The 13,969-nt window shown below is 48.1% G+C and overlaps 1 protein-coding gene across 1 annotated transcript; it reads right to left on the reverse strand.

Moving 5' to 3' along the window:
* Window positions 1–1,113: 1,113 nt before the first annotated feature.
* On the reverse strand, window positions 1,114–4,265 carry LOC132390237 (oxidized low-density lipoprotein receptor 1-like). The gene is made up of 4 exons (XM_059962848.1): window positions 4,253–4,265; window positions 3,460–3,602; window positions 3,120–3,184; window positions 1,114–2,107 (listed from the first exon to the last, which is right to left on the reverse strand). Exons 1-4 carry the CDS (start codon window positions 4,263–4,265, stop codon window positions 1,927–1,929), a joined length of 402 nt encoding a protein of 133 aa, XP_059818831.1. The 3' UTR covers window positions 1,114–1,926.
* Window positions 4,266–13,969: the final 9,704 nt, after the last annotated feature.

Consider the following 13,969-nt stretch of genomic DNA (forward strand, 5'->3'; position numbering starts at 1 on the left):
AATTCTGTCCCGGATACTGTGAGTGCGCGTGACAGGATGTGGATTATTCAGCGCGCACGTTCTCCCAGATTTAATCACCGACTCCAACTCCCGGATTGGTGTCCGTCCCTCTGCAACGGGATGAGATACTCCCTCATCCGGAAACCACAGTCGGTAGCAACGTTACCGAACTACATGTTGTGCTGAGGAAGCAGCGGGGCTGCAGAAGCGCTCAGATAAATTAAGACATTGGTAATAGACGTGGCAGATTGCCGGGAATCGTATGGGCATGCAATTAAAAAAAAAAAATAAAATCGAAGAATGGTTTCTAAACGGAGTGTTTTTTTTTACCCAGGCAAACTGCTCATACTCCATACCTTAACAGAATGGTCTGGGTCAATTTTGAGCTGGCCCAAGAATCCCCTCATAACAAGTTCCTGCATAAAAGTTCGAAATACAGATCTATTTACAATGTACAAATAGCCTATCTGACATTAATAAACGGGTGAAGAATCCTTAATTAATTTTTCAGAGATCTAAAATCCATTTCAATAGATACGGGACAAATTCGACCCGGAGCAGCCTCAATGTACAAACATTTGTAGCACCTTTACAAAAGTATAAAACTTCAGGGTGTTTTAACTGTTGTCAAATGTCAAAACGGGTCAAACATGCCTGGCACAGTGTGTAAGGGTTAAAAAGAATCTGCGGTGCAGAGGGATTTGGGAGACTTCGTGCAGCTTTCCCAGAAGTTTAACCTGCAGCTTGAGGAAGCAAATGCGATGACAGCATTCATTTCGAGAGGACTGGGACGTTAAAGCATTGACGTCATTCTCAGGTTTAATACGTCACTGTTGAGGTCACATTTGGAGTATTGTGAGCAAGTCTCGATCGCTTATCTCACAGGGGATGTGAGACGTTAGAGAGGGCTTACGGGAATTATAACGGGATTGGGATTCCTATTACTGGAGGATTATTTTACAGGTCTGGGAGACAGAACACCCACACACAGCGATTCAGGAACAGCTTCTTCCCCTGCGCCATCACATCTTTCAATGCATCAGCAAGAACTCGACATTTTTGCGGTGTTTATTAATATTTGTAATTTACATGAATTGTACATCTTTGCGCCGTACTGATGATTCAAAAGAACACATTTTGGGACTTAAAAGTTTCAGATAATAACTGAAATAGAGATTCTTGTGGAAAGCATCCGATAGGGTGGACAGGACAATTGCCCCGCTGGTCTTCACCAGTCACACTGAGTACAGGAGTCTGGAGATCATGGTGCCGTGGGACAAGACGTCGGTGAGGCCGCCCTGCTTTAGGAAAAATGTCAGTGAACTGGATATGTTGTACAGGGAGTTCTACGGGGATATTGCCGAAACGGAGCACTGAGTTGTGGTGGGAGGGAGGGAAGGTTGGGACTGGAGTGTAGTTATAACATTACAGAATTCCATAAACCCCAGAGGGGCACAGACGGAGGGAATGTGCACAGACTTTCACCCAGGGTTGGGTTGTCGAGAACCAGACGGCACAGGATTGAGGTGAGAGTGAGTGGAAAACAGAAAGAGAGAGAGGGAGATCTGGAAACGGCGGGTTTAGAGTGAACGAGGAGGGGAGGTACAGAGCGCCTGCGGGAGGGAATGGCAGAAACGTGTAAGAGGTGGGCAGAGGGAGCAGAGAAAGTGCGGGCGGAGAAAGGTCGGGTAAATAAGGGAGGCGAGGGCAGAGAGAAAGGAAGAGGGAGCGGGGAAGAGCGGGACAGGGAGGAATGGCGAGAACGAAGAGGACAATGTCGGTGTCTGGTGGGGAGAATATGATGGCGACAAGAGGAGCAGATGCAGTAGGAGGAAGGGACATAGATGGTGAGGAGGGAATTTGAAAGGATTTAGGAGTGAGAGTGAAGGAGAGAGAAGGAGGAGAAAATGGAGGTAGTCACTTGATTCATGTCGACTGTTGGCAGAGATCCTGGATCTTTTCAGGAATATCCGGGAACAAAAGTGCCGACTTTTCGCAGATGAAACGGTGAACACGATCGCAAGGGAGACCTCTTCCGTACGGCTCGCAGTACATGCAGACGGACTGACCCGGGGACACATTGAGCAGGAGGCCCAAGCTCACATTCCTGTCCAAGAGAGTTAAACAATTTCAACAGAGACAAAACAGCTCCAGCAGAGAACCCGAGTCGAGAGACCGTCCCCAAGCAAATCCCATGAATTAGCTCTCTCCTAACAGACTGTGTCAGTCCCCAAACTCATCCCACTGAACCACGCTCTCCCCAGCGCCCCGTGCCAGTACACAGACAAATACCCAGTTCCAATGTCTCCCGACAGCCCTTTGTTCCCCAATCTAATCCCACCGAACCGCTTCCTCACACCAGTCCTCCGTCAGACCCCATACGAATCGAACGGGTCCACCCGCTTCTCTCCATTCTGATCTGAGTCCCCGAACAAACCGCACTATCCCACCGTCTCTCCACAGACCTATGTCTGTCCCGAAATGAATCCCACTGTTCCACTCTGTGCCAGACCCAGATTAATCCCGTTGCCCCTCCCTCTACCAAGAGATTCCTATCTGTCTCCAAACATAACCCACAACACCGCGCTCTCCCCTCAGCCTCTGGTCCACCTCGGGCTTATAACACTGGCTCCCTCTCTCCCACATCCTTGCGTCAGTTCGCAAACTAATCCCGTTAACCCATTATCTGCCACCGTCCTGTATCGGTCTCCAAACTAATCCAGTTTTCCTTCTCCCGCCCCTCAGATCTATGTCACTCACTAAACTAATCACAGTGTTGCTCCCTCTCCTCACAGCCCGGCGAATATCTCCAAAATAACCCCACTGCACCGCGCTCTCTTCAGCCACATGCGTCGGTACCAGAATAATTCCTGTGTACTGATCTTTCACCGCAGCACTTTCCAGATTCCAAAATATATCCATTGTCCTGTCCTTCCCCGAAAGACACTTGTCGGCCCCCAAATGTTCCCTTTTTGTGCCATCCCACCCCATTGAATCACACAACCCTATAACTACGTCAGTCTACAAACAAATCCCATAACCACTCCCTGTTCCCACAAAACCACTTCATTCAGTAAACAAACCCCATCCCGCACCCCAGAGAGCAGTCCAAATCTCACCTAAGTTCGCATTTTCCAATCCAGAATGCACGCTGTAGATACAAAACTCTGTGCGATACAAAGTTCTGGGAAAATAAATTTATTTCATTAATGCCAAAATTTGAAAATTATCTACGTAGCTTCTCTCTGTTGATTACAACAGGAATCTGTAATGGTTGGTTCACTCTGTGTATGACCCCAGGTCTGTGTGATGGGATGGTGTGGACGGAGCTTCACTCTGTGTCTGAACTTGGAAGTGTGTGATGGAAAGGTGTGAAGGGAGATTCACTCTGTATCTGACTCCGCTGGTGTGTGATGATTCCTGTGTTACTGTGGGACCTTCTCGTGCTGTGACACATACCGCTTCATCCCTTGTATTGACTTCCAGCAGCCTTGAATCACGGTTTGAACATTCTTGAATCGCTTGGCGGAAAGATGTTTCAAACTTGGATGCGTAATAACACCGATCTCCATTTGTGACCCAGTCCTCGGAACACGTTTGCTCTGGAAATCAGGAACAAGGAACGGTGACACACAGAGTAAATTTCATTCCATGCGGTCCCATCACGCACACCTGAGGTCAGGCACAGAGTGAATCTCCACCAACACCGTACTATCGCACGATTTACAAGGATCAGGCGTAGTGGAGTTCCCTCCAAACCATCCATCACGCACTTCCGGTGTCAAGACACAGAGTGAATATCGTACCACACTGTCTTACCGCACACGCCAGGGGAGAGACACAGAATCTCCAGTCAGGCACCGATTGTGGCTACCTCGACCCCACCGCTGAAACACTCACAAACTGATGCTCCCTCCACACCGTCCCATCACACACTCGGTGAGTCAGAAACAGAGCGATGCTTCCTCCACACCGTCCCAGCACACACCCCTAGATCAAACACGGAGTGAAGCGCACTCCTCTGCGCCTCGTCACGCAGCCTCTGGGTCGGACACAGAGTGAAGTACACTCCACACTTTCCCATATCACACCCTCGGGGTCAGACACAGAGTGAAGCTCGCTCCGCACCGTCCTATCACACACCACTGATATCTGACACAGAGCGGAACTCCATACAGGCACGCGTCAACGTTCCCGATTTCACACACACACACACACGACCCCCCTCCCCACCCGATTTAGGAGCACTCACCCATCTCACCCATCCGCCATAGACACAGATTTAAGTTCCCTGCACACCGCCCGATCAGGCACTCACACGGTTAGAAATAGATTGACTGTCTTTCTCCACGGACACATCACAGACTCCCGGGGTCAGACGTGAAGTGAGGCTCCCACCACACTGGCTTTCATACACTCCCGGGGTCAGACGTGAAGTGAGGCTCCCACCACACTGCCTTTCATTCGGACCCGGGGACAGACGGGGAGTGAGGCTCCCACCACACTGCCTTTCATACACTCCCGGGGTCAGACGTGAAGTGAGGCTCCCACCACACTGCCTTTCATACACTACCGGGGTCAGACGTGAAGTGAGGCTCCCTCCACACTGCCTTTCATACACTTCCGGGGTCAGACGTGAAGTGAGGCTCCCTCCACACTGCCTTTCATTCACACCCGGGGTCAGACGTGAAGTGAGGCTCCCTCCACACTGTCTTTCATACACTCCCGGGGTCAGACGTGAAGTGAGGCCACCACCACACTGCCTTTCATACACCCCCCGGGGTCAGACGTGAAGTGAGGCTCCCACCACACTGCCTTTCATACACTCCCGGGGTCAGACGTGAAGTGAGGCTCCCTCCACACTGCCTTTCATACACTCCCGGGGTCAGACGTGGAGGCTCCCTCCACACTGCCTTTCATACACTCCCGGGGTCAGACGTGAAGTGAGGCTCCCTCCACACTGTCTTTCATACATCCCCCGGGGTCAGACGTGAAGTGAGGCTCCCACCACACTGCCTTTCATACAGTCCCGGGGTCAGACGTGAAGTGAGGCTCCCTCCACACTGCCTTTCATTCACACCCGGGGTCAGACGTGAAGTGAGGCTCCCACCACACTGGCTTTCATACACTCCCGGGGTCAGACGTGAAGTGAGGCTCCCGTCCACACTGACACAACACAAACTTTAGGAGTCACACACTGAGTTTAGCTCCTTCTAAAAAGCCACATCACGCAGGCCCAGAGTGTATCTCTTTCTCCATGGCCTCATCATTCATTCCAGCAGTCAGACGTGTAGTGAACATTCCTGCACACCGCCCTGTCACATTCTTCCGGGGTCAGATTTTGGGTGTTACTCCTTACACACCGTCTCATCACACACTCTCGGGGTCGGACACAGAGTAAATCTCGCTCCTTACCGCCCCTCACACACTCCCGGGGTCAAACACATAGTGAATCACCCTCCACACCGTCTCATCACACACTCCCGGGGTCAGACACAGAGTGAATCTCTCTCCACACCGTCCCATTCCACACTCACGGGTCCGACACAGAGTGAATCTCCTTCCACACCGTCCCATCACACACTCCCGGGGTCAACCGACAAAATTTATTTCCCTCCAGAGTCCAATCACACACAGCTTGCCAGACACGATGTGAATCTCTCTCTCTCCACTGCCCCATCACACACTTCAGTGGTAAGACATAGAAAGAAATTCCCTCTTCACACGCGGCATATGTCAGAGGGAGAGTGATTCTCCCTCTACAGCCTCCAAACACACCTCAGAGCAGACTGTCAGACACAGAGGGAAGCTGCCACCACACGGTCTCATCACACACTCCCGAGTCTAACACGAGTCCCCCTCCTTACGTCCCATCGCACTCTCTGGCGAGTCGCAGAATGAAGCTCTCTCTGTACCGTCACACAACACCCCCTTGTGTTCACACACAAAGTGAAGTTCACTCACGGGGTCAGACTCCCTCCAAAACATCCAATCACAGATTTCGGTGTCACATAAATGAAGGTTCCTTTGCACCGTCCCATCACAAACTCTTTGAGTCAGACACAGACGCTCTCTCTCCCTACGATCCCATTACCCACTTTAGGAGTCGGATACAGAGTGAATCTCTCTCTGCACCGTCGCAGCACTCACTCCCGGATTCAGTCACAGAGTGAAGCCCCCTCTGTACCGTCCCGTCACACAGAGTGAAACTCTCTGTGCTCGGTCCCATGACACACTTCAGAGTTCAGTCATGGGGTGAATCTCTCTGGGCACTTCCCATCACACAATCCCGCTGTCAGATACAGAGTGTAGCTGGATCCATTCTGTCCCATCAGACATTCCCGAAGTGAGACATAGTGTGAAGCAGCAATGTTACGTCTCACAATCCCATGTTCAAAAACAGAGTAAATCCATCTCCACAACGTCCCATTACACTCTCCTATATTCAGTGACAGTGGGGAAACTCCCTCCACGCAGTCCCATAATTCTCGCCGGGTCAAACATAGAGTGAATCATTTTCCATACCATCTCTTAACACAATCCCGATGTCAAGCACAGAGTGACTCTTCCTCTCTCCATGCCTGCCCCGTGATGAGGAGTGGGTGAAAGAGGGGGATGATGTCTCACCTCTTCTGCTGGTCAACAATTCACAGATTTGAGCCTTGGTTTCGTTGACAGATCTGTACTTCGTTTCCATCTCAGTGAACTGGTGACGGAGATCGCTGTGCATTCGCTTAAGATCGGACAGATTAGACTTTCGGTGACATGTTTCGTAAGAATGACGAATCTGTGATACTGAGAGAGATGGTGAAGGAAGTTTAAAGTTTACAGTGACACGTGAGTCGGCGTCACGCTACCGAACGGGTCACAGAGAGTGTTGTGTCAGTGTCACGGTGAAGCGTGTCACAGTGCAGGATGTGCTGCTGGCACAGTGAGAGGCGTCGGCGCCACCTTGAGGGGCGTGTCTGTGTCACGCTGAGGGGTTATCAATGTTCCGGTGAAGGTTTTGTTGTTGTTACCATGGGGGTCTGCGTCAATATCGTGCGAGGAATTTCCGAGTTGCTGAGAGGAACGTGTCCGTGTCACTGTGATAGGAGATTATGTGTTCGGGCGGGAGGTGTGCCGGGTCACAATGAAGTGCATCTCGTTGTCAAGGCGAGGAAAATGTCAAGGTGAGGTGTCTTGTGTTGTCAGCGTGGGTGGTGTATCAGTGTCACGGTGTAGAATGTGTTGGTCTCACCGAGAGGCGTATGTCTGTGTCACGGTGAGGGATACGTCCTGGCCACGGTCTGTGTGAGAGGGTCACACTGAGGTGTGTGATGGTGTCACAGAGAGTACTATGGCGGTGTCGTTGTGAATTTAGGTGATGGTATCACGTTCAGGGGTTTGCCTGTGTCAAGGTGAGGGATACGTCCTGGCCACGGTCTGTGTGAGAGGGTCACACTGAGGTGTGTGATGGTGTCACAGAGAGTACTATGGCGGTGTCATTGTGAATTTAGGTGATGGTATCACGTTCAGGGGTTTGCCTGTGTCAAGGTGAGGGATACGTCCTGGCCACGGTTTGTGTGGGAGGGTCACGCTGAGGTGTGTGATGGTATCACAGAGAGTACTATGGCGGTGTCATTGTGAATTTAGGTGATGGTATCACGTTCAGGGGTTTGCCTGTGTCAAGGTGAGGTGCGGGTAATTGCCTCAGTGAGCCGTGCATTTGTGTAATGTTGAGGGGTGATACCGTCACTGAATGGGGTGTTGCAGTGACCTCTGAGTCTTTATCACGGTGAGGGGCGAAGCTGATCACTTTGAGGAGCGTTAAATTGTCACGGTGTACGGTACTTCAGAGTCACGGAGAAGGTCGTGTCAGTGTCGCGGATAGGAGTGTATCTGTGTCTCGTTGAATGTCGTTACCGTGCTACAGTAACAGCATTGTTGATGTTATGGTGCATGGCGTGTCGTTGTCAGGACAGGTCTTAATTGTGTTGCTGTAAAGGCCGTGTTTTTATCACGGTTACTGTGTGCCGGCTTATGGAACATAGAACATTGAATAATACAGTACAATCCTTTCGGCCCACAATGTTTTGTCCACGCTTAAACCAGGCGTCCCATATAAACCCCCATTTCAAGTTCCTCCATATACCCGTCTAGTAATCTCTTAAATTAAACGAGGCTATCTGCCCCCACCACTGACTCAGGTAGTGCATTCCACGCGCCAACCACTCTCTGAGTAAAAATCCTTGCTCTGATACCCCCTTGAACTTCCCACCCCTTACCCTAAAGCGATGTCTTCTTGTATTCAGCGCTGGCTGTCCACTCTATCTATTCCTCTTAATATCTTGTATCTTGTATACCACCTCACACTTCTCCGAGAGGAACTGCATCTGCCACTTCTCAGCCCACTTCTGATTCTTGTCAATGTCTCTCTGCAATCTTTGACAATCTTCCACACGATCCACGACACCACAAACCTTCGTGTAGTTTGAAAACCTGCCAACCAGACTTCGGCCCCACATCCAGGTCGTTAATAAAATTCACGAAAAGTAGTGATCCCAGAACCGATTCTTGTGGGAAACCACTAGTAACAGCCGCCCAATCTGAATGTACCCCCTCCATAAGCACCCTCTGCTTTCTGCAGGAAAGTGAATTCTGAATCCACTAGTGCAGTTGCGGATGGTTTAAATTAGATATCCAAGGGGGTGGGAACCAACGTGCCAGAGCAGATAGTACAGCGGGGGGTGAAAATATATGATGTTAAAAGTTCATGCAAAGTCAGAAATAGAAGATCTGAGTGTGGTGGTAATAATATTATGCGGTGTGCCTATTTAAAATCGAGGAGTATTTTGAGGAAGGCAGAAGACCTGAGGGCGTGGATTAACACATGGAATTATGACTTCATAGCCGTTAGTGAAACTTGTCTATAGGAGGGGCTGGACTAGCAGCTTCATGGTCCAGGGATACGATGTTTCAGAAGTGGGAGAGACAAAGGTATGAAGGGTGTGTGTTGGAATTGCTAGTCAAGGAAAATGTTACAGTAGTGCTCAGGCAGTATAGATTAGACAGCTTGTGTACTGAGGCCATCTCGGTAGAAGTGAGAAACAGGAATGGTATGACCACATTACTGGGATTGTATTTCACAACACGCAATAGTCAGCGAGAATTGGAGCTGCAAAACTGCAGAGAGAAAGCAGACAACCTCAGGAAACATGAAGTTGTGATAGTAAGAGATTTTAATTTTTCCACATATTGTTGGAGCTCCCATACTGACGGGTCAGAGTTTGTAAAATGTGATCAGGAAAGTGTTCTAAATGAATATATAGAGGTACCAACTGGATAGGATGCAATAGTAGATCTACTACCAGGAAACGAGTTAGGACAAGTGACGGGAGTGTGTGTCGGGGAACAGTTTGGGTCTAGTGATTATAGCACCATTATTTTCAACTTGGTCATGGATAAAAATAGGTCTGGTCTTCGGGTTGATGTACTGAACTGGAAAAAGGGAAAATTTGAAGAAATGAGAACGTATCGAAAAGCGAGGATTGGAAATCTGATGAAGAAGAAGAGAGAGATGTAGGAAAGTTATAGCAAACAAGGAGTATTGGAGTATAAGGTTTGCATTGTTTGCTGTGTAACCAAAACTATGTAGTCAACTTTGAACTTTCTATTTGATAGAGAATGAATTCATAAGAATGTAGAAGACACTGGTGTGTTAATGAGAGGTAGTTGAGAGATTTTTTGCTATGAACTTGTTTGCTGTGCAACCAAAACTATGTAGTCAGCTTTGATATAGTTTATGTAGTTTGAACTTGCTATTTGCTATGCATGTACCCTCTTTAGTAGGAGAGTGAAATCTTAAGAACGTAGAAGACAATGATGTGTTAATAAGAGGAAGCTAAGAGATATAGATTAGAACATGATTAAGTCAATAGGTAGAAACAATAGTGGCGGATGTACTTGTGATACGCACCTATAGACCGATTGGATATGCTAATGCAAGTAAACCAGGAGATTGCTATAACAAATGCTATGTCCACGAATCGGTGGGCAATCAGCGACTAGCTCACCGACTGTCTTAGCCTTCATTTGCAAATTAAAGTTTAATACTTCTTGAAGAATCTTCTGCGTCTCCTAGTCTTTTGTGGGGCACGAGAAATCACGACAGGAGCAAAAAAGGTGCTTGAGGAGTATAAAATTGAGGGATAAAATTGGTCCTCTTAAAGAACAGAGCATTCGGCTATGTATGGAACCAAAAGAAATGGGGGAGATTTTATTTGTTTTTTTTTTAGCATCTGGATTTACTAAGGAATTGCAAGGAGCCTCTGGAAATAAGGTAAATAAGTAGTGAGGACTCGAAACCTCAACAGTTAAAGAGGAGGATGTGCTTGCTGTCTTGAAGCAAATCAGAGCAGATAAATTCCCATGAGCAGACAGAGTATTCCCTTGGACCTTGAAGGAGAGTAGTACTGAAATTTCTGGGGCCCTGGCAGATACATTGAAAATGTTGGTAGCCACGGGTGAGGTGCCGGAGGATTGGAGGGTAGCTCATGTTGTTCCGTTGTTTAAAAAAACTGTAAATGAAATCCGGGAAATTATAGGCCGGTATGTTTGACGTCCGTAGTAGGTAACTTATTGGCAGGAGTACTAAGATATATGAACTACAGACAGGAACTTACTAGGCAGAGTCAACATGGCTTTGTGCGTGGTAGGTTATGTTTAACAAATCAATTAAAGTTTTTCAGGAGGATAACAGGAATGTAGATGAAAAGAAGGCAGTGGATGTTGACTACATGGACTTCAGTAAGGCCTTTGACATGGTCCCGCAAGGCAGGATATTTAGGAAGATTCGGTCGCTAGGTATACATGGAGAGGTAGTAAATTGGATTAGACGTAGGCTCAATGGGAGAAGCCAGAGAGTGGTAGTGGAGGATTGCTTCTCTGAGTACTTCGCCTGTGACTAGTGGTGTGCCACAGGGATCAGTGTTGTGTTCATTGCTATTTGTCATCTATATCAATAATGTGGGGAATTGGATCAGCAAATAATACAAAGATTGGAGGTGTAGTGGACAGTGAGGACGATTTTGAAAGCATGCAGAGGGAATTGGACCAGTTGGAAAAGTGGGATGACAAATGGATGGAAGATGGAGTTTAATGCAGACAAGTGTGAGGTATTGTAATTTGGAAGGAAAAACCAAGGTAGAACACGCAAGGTAAATGGTAGGACACTGAATAGTGCAATAGATCAGAGGAATCTGTGAATACAGATACATAATTTTCTAAAAGTGGCTTCACAGGTAGATAGGGTCGTAAAGCAGAACTTTCGGCACGATGGTCTTTATAAATCAAATTATTGAATATAAGAGTTGGAATGTTATGGCGAGGTTTTATAAGACATTAATGAGGCCGAATTTGAATGTTCCGTTTAGTTTTGGTCACCTACCTAGAGGAAGGATATTGATATGGTTGAAAGAGTGCGGAAAAGATTTACATAGATGTTGCCGGACTTGTCAAAATGAGTTACAGAGGAAGGTTGAATAGGTTAGGACTTTATTCCATGGCGCGTGAAGAATGAGGGGAGATTTGATAGAGGAGTATAAAATTACGTTGTGTATAGATAGAGTGAATGCAAGCAGGTTTTTTCAACTGAATTTAAGTGAGTAAAAAGAAAAAAAAGGACAGGGGTTAAGGGGGAAGTGCAAAAGTTTAAAGGGCACATTAGTGGGGGCTTCTTCACACAGAGAGTAGTGGGAGTGTGGAATAAGCCGCCATTTTAAGTGGTGAATACAGGTTTACCTTTATCATTTCAGAAAATCTTCGACTGGAACATGGATGAGAGGGGTATCCAGGGATATGGTCTAGCTGCAGGTCAGTCGGACTAGGCTGTAAAAATGGGTCAGCGCAGCCAAGAAATGTCAAAAAGCCTGCTTCTACGCTGTAATGTTCTATGGTTGGCAGTTGTGTATCGGTATCACGTTGATGGTGATTGTGTCGGGGTCGCTGTGAGCGATTGCCGTAGACATTATAAGTGGCCCGTCACTACCATAGTGATGGACGTCTTGGTATCACAGTAAAGGGTCTTTCTGGGATATGTTGGGAATGTGTCATGTTAAAGTGGCCATTTTTATTCTCTGCCATTTGGTCGTTGCGACCGGAGTGAAACTCACCATGAATCCTCCAGCAGATACCCGTGATAACGAGGGTCGCTGTTAAAACGCAGATTAGCCATATGCTTGAGTCAGATACGTCTCTCCGTGCGGGCCGCTCACTTCCCATGTCGTCTGTGGAGAAAAAAAAAGTCGTTTCGTGACTTTGTTTATCGTCATTTTCCCTGATCTAATCCACCCCTGCTCTTCCCTCTCTCCGACTTCAAATTCTCCCCGCCCTACTGAAAAGCAATGAACGGAAATCACAGAAAACAACAGGCCCAGTGAAATCCTTTCTGCCGACGCAATGTCCATCTCCCTCCAGTCCCTGTACACACTCCGGCCTGTCACCGCTCCATAGAAATACACCGTCTGTCTGGTCTTCCTGCATCTCTCATAATGATATAGACCTGTATCTCCTCCCACCTCAGTCTCCGCCGATCGGGAGAAACACACCGTCTGTCTGGTCTATCTGTTTATAGATTAGACTCTCTGTTCAAGGCAGCGTCCCTGTGAAGTTCTTCTGCATTCTCTCCGAAAACCCCCACACTCTTCCCGTAACGAGGCGACAAGAAACCAGTTTGTGGACTCGGAAACTGGAGACTCTGTCCCAATTACCGTCGCTCGTTTCCTCGGCTCTCCTCACCATTCACAATATGTGTATCCCAGCTGAGTACACCCAAGTCCCAATTCCCGTCGCTTGTTTCCTCGGCTCTCCTCGCAATTCACAATGTGTGTATCCCAGCAGTGTACACCCAAGTCCCAATTACCGTCGCTCGTTTCCTCGGCTCTCCTCACCATTCACAATGTGTGTATCCCAGCAGAGTACACCCAAGTCCCAATTCCCGTCGCTTGTTACCTCGGCTCTCCTCGCAATTCACAATGTGTGTATCCCAGCAGTGTACACCCAAGTCCCAATTCCCGTCGCTCATTTCCTCGGCTCTCCTCACAATTCAAAATGTGTGTATCCCAGCAGTGCACACCCAAGTCACAATTCCCGTCGCTCGTTTCCTCGGCTCTCCTCACAATTCACAATGTGTGTATCCCAGCAGTCTACACCCAAGTCGCTCTCTCCTTCAACACTTCTCACCATTGACGGTCTGGGCCTTTCTCTTGGGCACTGAGGATAAATAGCGCTTGGGCTTCAAATTACCAGCTATACCTCTGCAAGAAAATAGTTTTACCCAATCCACGTATTGCCCAGGAATTTCGCCATAAGAATTTTCTGCCCTGGCTGCTTAACCCCTTTCAGCTTCTTGACTATCACGCTGTTTCCTCTGTCCTACACGGTGGGTCTAAATTCTTCCAATATACCCTTCTCATCGCCCCCTCTGCTTCCCGAATGGCCCTGAGTTCATCCAGTTCCAGTTCCAGCTTCTTAACCCCGAGTGTCACGAGGTGCATCCGGATGCACTTCTGACAGGTGAAGTCGTCAGAGACACTGGAGGTCTCCCTGCCGTCCCACGTCCAGCGAGAGGATCATTCAACGCTCCAGCCAGCCATTGCCTACGAGTCTAACTGTGCAATTCTGAAGATGGAAACAATAAATGAAACGAAAACAAATCTCTCAACAGTTTCGTGCTTTCTCTCTCTCAACCCTTCTCGATATATTTAATGGCCATTCGCCGAGACGTGTGAGTGACATTTACCTGATTCCTTCTCTTTGCTTAGAGACACGGGAATCACCTGTCTCTCTCACTCAGACACTGATGGGGGGTCTCACTCCGAGCCATCCAATCACACAGTTCCCTGGTGAATCTCCTTCCATATTATCGCATGACACGCTTCCGGGTACAGACACAAAGAGAATCTCCTTCTTTACCGTTCCGAACACACAC

The sequence above is a fragment of the Hypanus sabinus genome, unplaced genomic scaffold (genome assembly GCF_030144855.1).
Source record: "Hypanus sabinus isolate sHypSab1 unplaced genomic scaffold, sHypSab1.hap1 scaffold_81, whole genome shotgun sequence".
Classification (NCBI taxonomy): Eukaryota; Metazoa; Chordata; class Chondrichthyes; order Myliobatiformes; family Dasyatidae; genus Hypanus; species Hypanus sabinus.

Bases quoted from the DNA above. Each gene is read 5' to 3' on its own strand.
- LOC132390237 (XM_059962848.1), bottom strand. The intron at 3,185-3,459 runs GTATGTGTCACA...TTATTTTCCCAG, and splicing joins TCAATACAAGGGATGAAGCG to AACTTTGTATCGCACAGAGT. The intron at 2,108-3,119 runs GTGAGATTTGGA...TCTCTTGGACAG, and splicing joins ATTGGAAAATGCGAACTTAG to GAATGTGAGCTTGGGCCTCC.